The sequence below is a fragment of the Austrofundulus limnaeus genome, unplaced genomic scaffold, assembly GCF_001266775.1.
Source record: "Austrofundulus limnaeus strain Quisiro unplaced genomic scaffold, Austrofundulus_limnaeus-1.0 Scaffold195, whole genome shotgun sequence".
NCBI classification, from domain to species: domain Eukaryota; kingdom Metazoa; phylum Chordata; class Actinopteri; order Cyprinodontiformes; family Rivulidae; genus Austrofundulus; species Austrofundulus limnaeus.
This window is the reverse complement of record NW_013952597.1, coordinates 399,397-406,004: the sequence shown is the minus strand read 5'-3', so window position 1 is coordinate 406,004 and position 6,608 is coordinate 399,397. Positions and strand designations below refer to the sequence as shown.

General features: G+C 42.7%; 1 protein-coding gene across 1 annotated transcript in view; it reads left to right on the top strand.

Moving 5' to 3' along the window:
• Positions 1–541: 541 nt before the first annotated feature.
• Positions 542–6,608, top strand: part of LOC106524666 (zona pellucida sperm-binding protein 3) — a 6,369-nt gene continuing 302 nt past the window's right edge. Inside the window, exons 1-10 of the mRNA XM_014018563.1 lie at positions 542–1,107; positions 1,199–1,292; positions 1,647–1,765; positions 1,845–1,963; positions 3,198–3,301; positions 4,248–4,425; positions 4,538–4,655; positions 4,797–4,888; positions 4,998–5,092; positions 6,476–6,595. Of these exons, the coding sequence (XP_013874017.1) occupies positions 685–1,107; positions 1,199–1,292; positions 1,647–1,765; positions 1,845–1,963; positions 3,198–3,301; positions 4,248–4,425; positions 4,538–4,655; positions 4,797–4,888; positions 4,998–5,092; positions 6,476–6,595 (1,462 nt within the window). The 5' untranslated portion in view covers positions 542–684. The remainder of the gene's footprint in view (positions 1,108–1,198; positions 1,293–1,646; positions 1,766–1,844; positions 1,964–3,197; positions 3,302–4,247; positions 4,426–4,537; positions 4,656–4,796; positions 4,889–4,997; positions 5,093–6,475; positions 6,596–6,608) is intronic.

Here is a 6,608-nt window from a genome sequence, read left to right as displayed (position 1 = left end):
TGTGTGTGTGTGTGTGTGTGTGTGTGTGTGTGTGTGTGTGGTTGATAACTTGAAACAAAAGACAGGATCCTTTTTATTTTTCTGTGTGATTGACATGTCTGCTGGTCCAGGGTCAGCTCACGGTCCTCTGCTTCCAAACACATTTATTATGTGACATTTCTAAAGCTTCACAAYAACAAATCTCAGTTTTATGAGCGACTCCTGCTGAACTCAGCAGACTGTTGACCGAGTCGCCTTGACATTCAAGCCTAGTCAGGTCTGAACTCCCTGAGAGCTCCGGTTGATTTGACTCATGAGAGCTGTGAAAGCCTCTCTCTGTTAGGTCAAAGGAAAATATGCCATTGAAAACAGCATAGTCAGGTTAGTTTCTGTCTATCTTTGCTCATTACCACCATAAGTGTCTGAAGCTTAACGTTCCTTGAAGGTATAAATATCACTCAGGATGACTTAAAGCAGATTTGTGACACTGATCAGCTCCACAGCCATTAAATCATCAAGTTTTCATTGGTTGAAAGGAACAGAGGAGAGCAAAGCRTCCAATTTTGAGCTCTGCAGGCTGGAATCCCATCAGGTCATTAGGGGTGGGTGGAGCCAGAGCAAAAGTTTTCATATCTGCTGAGTGGGGACAGGCAGCAGTTCTCCCTGAAATCACCAAAAACTCAGGTTTTTGTGTGAGAAGTTGTRATGGGGTTCAGAGCTGCTTTGTTTGGGTTTGTGCTTCTCCTGGTGGCTGGAAATCTGGGTTGTAYGGCACAAAACTGGGTCATCTTCGGCACCAATGAGACTCTCCACCAAACCAAAGGACCAGAACCACCAGTGACYAGCAGCTCACACCAGCACCACCAAGAGGAGCAGCAGCAGCAGGGAAACCAGACGGAGCAGAAGCACCAYGCTCCCGTCACCTACCGGCTGAAGACGTACCAGCTCCAAAACCTGTCGACCCACTTCACCAAACAAAAACTGCTCGTTGGAGAGCCCACCTCTCAGCCAGCGACGGCCTTCAAACCAACCTCTGAGCTGAAGAAAGCCGTCCAAGTTGARGAGGCCTTGGTCCACACTCTGGATCAAAACCAGTCCACAACTGAGCCTCCCAAGGAGGAATCAAAGGCAGTTGTTTTTTTSTTTGTTTGTTTTAAGTTTTGTTTTAAAGACACRTTAACCACATGTTTTATTAAATAAAGTGTGTTGTTCGTTCCAGGTGGAGGAGCAGCAGGTTCCAGCGCCGGCTCAGAGTGTTGTTGTGCGCTGTGGTGAAGGAAATGTTTTTGTGGGGGTCAAACAGGACTTCCTCGGTAATGGCTGCCCCCATTAACGGTTTGAATTGATCAGTTTTTGTCTGTGATGACACCAGAGCAGGCCTAATGCTGCTTTTTTTAGCTGTAAGAGTCAGATTAAAGGCCTGAGTTAAGGTGGGGTGGATTGAGTGGAACGCAGAGGTGATTACCGTAAATGGTACYGACTGTAGACTTTAGGATCAATATGTTTCCTCTGATTTCTTCACTCTGAGAAGCTGCATTGTGGTGGGTTTTTTTTCTTTCTTTCTTTACAGCAAATCAGTCAGGAAAGCTTTTTGTTCAACTTGCTATGAGAGTTATTGATGAGGATGTCCTCAGGAAATGGTCTATTTACTTTTTTTTCCTCGTCAGGAAATGGCCAGCTGATTCATCCCAGTGACCTGACGTTGGGAGGCTGCGAGGCGTTTGACACAGTGGACCAGATCGTGCTGTTTCAGGCAGAACTGCACGGCTGTGGCAGCTCAGTTCTGGTCTGTGGCTCCCTCCTCTTCCTGTCCGCCCCTCTGTCTGCTCTGATTTTGACATCTTTTTTTAAAACTCTTATGTTAGATGACTGAAGAGACCCTCATCTACACGTTCACCCTGATGTACTCTCCGACACCCATCACGAACTCCACCATTTTGAGGACCAACCCTGCTGAGTCGACGGTCCAGTGCCACTTCAGAAGGTAAAGCTAAGCAGTCTTAGCTGAGCCTAAACCCTCAAAATGGCCGCAGCTCAGCCATTTTTCAAACATTGAGCCAAAATTTGGTGTGGTGGTAACTGAGTCACCCCCAACACATTCTCAGACTGCAACTTCTCCAGAGTCGACTGTCTGTTAGCAGAATATCTCATGAACCACTGGGCGGATTTTAATGAAATCAATAGGAAATACCCATTAGATTATCTGCAGCTGATTAGGTTTTGGAGTTAACCCACTTAAATATGGCCGCCACAGCAAGCTGAGCATTGGGAACACAGGAATGGCTGTAACTAATCATTGTTGCAGATGAGCTAAATTTTGTTGTGGTAGTACTTTAATTACCCCCAATACGTCTGTGAAGCACAATATGCTGTGCAAGATTTTTTTGTTTAAACCTTTAAGTGTTGACTTTAGTTCAGTTTAATCTGTTGTGAATGACTCTCAGCTGCTACCACACAAATATTTAGCTTAATATCCATAAATTTGACTTGATTATAGCAAATGTGCAATGTAGATTAGCTGCGATCATGTATTTGGGTTGACTTCAGAACWTAATCAATTTGTAGATTACTTTTTAGGTGTTTCAATAAAATCTCAAGGCTTCATGAAATATTTTGCTAACAATCAGGGTTAATGCTAAATGTTGAAGCAATAATACCTGGTACTATGACTCAGCTACATTTGGGCGTAACTCTTTATTTTAAAAAGGAATGACTCTTGCATTTTTCTTGGCTCTGATGAACCAAAAAATAAAAAAATAAAACTCAATATCCCCCCAGGAAGCTGGAGAGTCTTGGCGTGACATATATTTGTGCTTCTTTCCTCCCTCTGCAACTCAACTATTGTTAAAAGTGGTTGAAATTTGATGGATGGGTGTCTGTAAAAGACTAACTGGTTCAAAGTTTAGTGTTTGAAAGGCAGAATTAGAAAACTAGAGGTAGTTAGCTCTAGATCTATATAGCGTTAGCTCCATAATTCACATACACAAGGTAGTTAGCTTCAGAGCAAATGAATGTGGTGTTAGCTCCAGGGCTAATAGCATTAGCCCTAGGGCTAACATATGTAGCGTTAGCCCCCCGACTAATAAATGTTTTTGCTCGATTTAAAATACCAATATTTCATTGTCTGACATACTGGAACAAGAGTGACAAGTTGTTTCATTATTCTTGAGTTCAAATCCTTCTGTGATTAAAACCTTTATTGATCCTTTCTCCTGCAGAAGGAATGTTGCGAGCAGCAACGCCATAAGGCCCACCTGGACGAAATTCGCCTCAAAAATGTCAGCAGAACAGCAGTTTCGCCTTTCTCTACGCCTCATGAAAGGTGGGCAGATGGACAGGAAGTGTCTGCTGCGAGGAGAAAAGAAATATCTGATTTGCTCTCGACAATGTAGACAATTTCCCCAATGCCAACATGGCGTGATTGCAATCACTAGGGGAGAGGGAGGGGGAGCTTTGCAGACTTAGCAACTATTAAAGATGCTAAACGGRGAAGAGGAACTTATGATGCGTGTTGATGAGATGAAATTACATGCCTTGTGTTTTGCAGCTGACCCAACCGGGTCACTCTCACAATGAGATCAATATGCAGCTGATTATAGTTCCTAATTAATTCAGAACAGACAGAAGATAATAACCGCTCTGAACTCTTGTTTAAAAGTTGCTCTGTCAGAGCCTCGCTCCATCTGCTTTGATTACTTCATGAGGAAAACCGCAGATAAAGTTGATAAAGAAAAGTACATGTTTTTAAAGGGATCTCCAAACGCCTCCAGAAGTTGGCCATCATTTTTTTTTTCCTTTTTCTGTTCTACTAAAAGGTGACACGTGAAAACTCCTAATTAAATATTTGTATATGATTGTTACATTTTTCACTCATTCGTGTCACTAATTTTTAAACTGTCAAAGAATTTTTGGGGCAAGGATATAAATGGATTGGAGTTGATATTTTAACACAAGTCGAGGCTAAAACCCTAGCATGAGAATGTTTTGAATTTGTTTCTATGCTGTTATGCTCAACATATAGATTAAAATTATCAACCTGTGGTAATTTGGCAAATTATATCTAGGCTAAAGCTAGTAAGTTGGCGCCGACGCTGCATTTGCTGCCTCTATTAGCATTTGTATTTTAATGGCACAGACACTCATTTGTGTTTTTTATCTACGTTGACACTGATAAAATTTATGTAATTCCACTTTCTGCATCTGTGTGTATTAATGGCCCCATCGTGACCTTTTCCACTCAGTGTCCATGTTTCTTTGTATCTGATCAGATGACTGGGCTTTGCCCAGACCTTCCAACAGTTACACCCTGAAAGATGTCATCCACATGGAGGCGTCCGTCCTCCAGGGTTTCCACATTCCTCTGAGGGTTTTTGTGGACCACTGTGTGGCCACCGTGAACCCGGATCCCAACTCTCAGATCCGATACCCCTTCATCAGCAACCACGGGTGGGAAGGCAAAACCCTGCCTACAAAGAAAACAAATCCAAACTATTGCTTCAAGAATGTTCATGTAATGCAAAAAGTTTGTTTTTATGTGTTTTGCCATTTAAACGTGAAGGTGTTTAATGGACGCTAAGCTGACTGGAGCAGAGTCTTACTTCATGCAGAGAAGCCAGGAGGATAAACTTCATTTACAGCTGAAAGCCTTTAAGTTCCAACAGGATGACAGGAACTCTGTGAGTACAGTTTATTTCAGACGGTTTATGGTGGAAATCAGCACTGATCAAGCTTTTTAAATCTCAGGCGGACAAGTTGGAGCAGTATATGCAAAATGTTTAATATGTACTCTATATATATATTTATATTTTTTTTGACAGGTCTATATAACCTGCCACTTGAAAGCGATGCCACTCTATCATCCCATTGACACTCGGCACAAAGCCTGCTCATACTTAACAGAGGCCAACAGGTTGGGTTGCACATTTTGTAACCTGTGACACACAACCATCAGCTTCATACAGTCTAATATTTTGATGAAACGTGACGTATTTTTAAATGTAGTTTTTGGTTTTGAACAGATGGGTGGCGTCAGGTGGAGACAACAATGTGTGCAGCTGCTGTGAGACCAACTGTGGAGGGCAGAGACAGAAAAGACGCCTTGCAGCAGATGCAGGTACAGTTTACCCAGGCGACACAATATGGCGCTCTGGGATTGCTAACAAGCAGGTGACTCGGATCCAGAAAGAAGGCGAACATTAGTACTGAATCACTGTTGCACCCAACTTCCTGTTTCAGAGCTTCCCAAAACTTAAATGACATGAATGTTGTTTGCTGCCACAGACAAGAGTTCACCTCCTCTGAGATGAGCTCGCTTGTTTTTGTTTGGTATGTTGCCGTTCACGTATGGAGCGAAATTGGTCWCAAATATTTGAGAGTAATGATTTGCACGTGTAATGCTTTGTTCAATGATGGTGAAAAGCTGGGTCATCTGAGCTTTACCAGTTCAGTTACATTTTTGTGGACCGTATGGCTGAAAATTTATCATCCATTCATCATCTATACCTGCCTCCTTTCAGGGTCATGGTGGTCACTGGTGTCCATATCCAGCACTCAGTGTGCAAGGGGCGGGGTACACCCTGGACAGGTTGCAAGTCCGTCACAAGGACACAAAGGCAAAATGAGACAACCATTCACTCGCACTCTCACCTAGGGACAATTTAGAGTTAACAATCACCKGACAGTCATGTTTTTGGTGTGTGGGAGGAAGCTGGAGTACCTGGAGAAAACCCACGAATGCATGGAGAGAATGTGCAAATTCTACCCAGAAAGGTTCCCGGGCCAAGACTCGATCCAGCAACCTTCTTGTTGAGAGGCAACAGCTCTACCAACTGAGCCCAAAATTTATCAGAACAAATAAATATACACTACTGGGAAAGTAGATTTTCAAATTAGTTTTTCCACCAAAAGGACAACCTGCCCATTTATTTTAGCTGTACAGTCCATAAAATTAACACTTTTCTTCATGTAGAAAATTATCAGAAAAATAAATTTTCCTGAATTTTTTTTTTGTGTGTGGGGACTGTACACTTGGTGTAAACATAAAATTTTTTGACCCTTCCAATTGGACTTGCTGTTAATCAAATAGTTGTTGTGAGGGCTGAGAGCCAAGACTCTGCATGGTCGTCATCTTTGCTCCATGTTGTCACAGATGTTAAGTGAACAGGATAGGAGGAACTCACTCTACTGATTAACTGTTTCAAACTCTGTGCAGCTCCACCTAGTAGTCATTTTGCGGGTAAAATCAATGCATTATAAGATGTAGTTCATGGACAATGCTGGCTTTAAAGCAGCGTATGCTCATTTTAAAGACAATACAGGTTTGAAGCTTTCACGGGCCACAAAATKCCACAGCATTTGGCCCACGGGCCTTGATTTTGGCTTGTGATCGAAACGAAGTGTTTTAATCAAAGCAGCTGTCTCAAACTGTGGATTCTGTTGTCTGAATGAATTGACTGCATTTTCTGTTATCATAATGGATTTGCTTGTGTCTCCACAGCTCTGAGGCGGGAGGAGACGTCAGCTCTGGGTTCCATCGTGATGGAAGATGACCTTCTGCCAGAAGAGCTTTCTCCTGAACCAATTCTTCAGCCGCAGATGCAAGAAGATACTCAAGATGGTAGGTATCACCC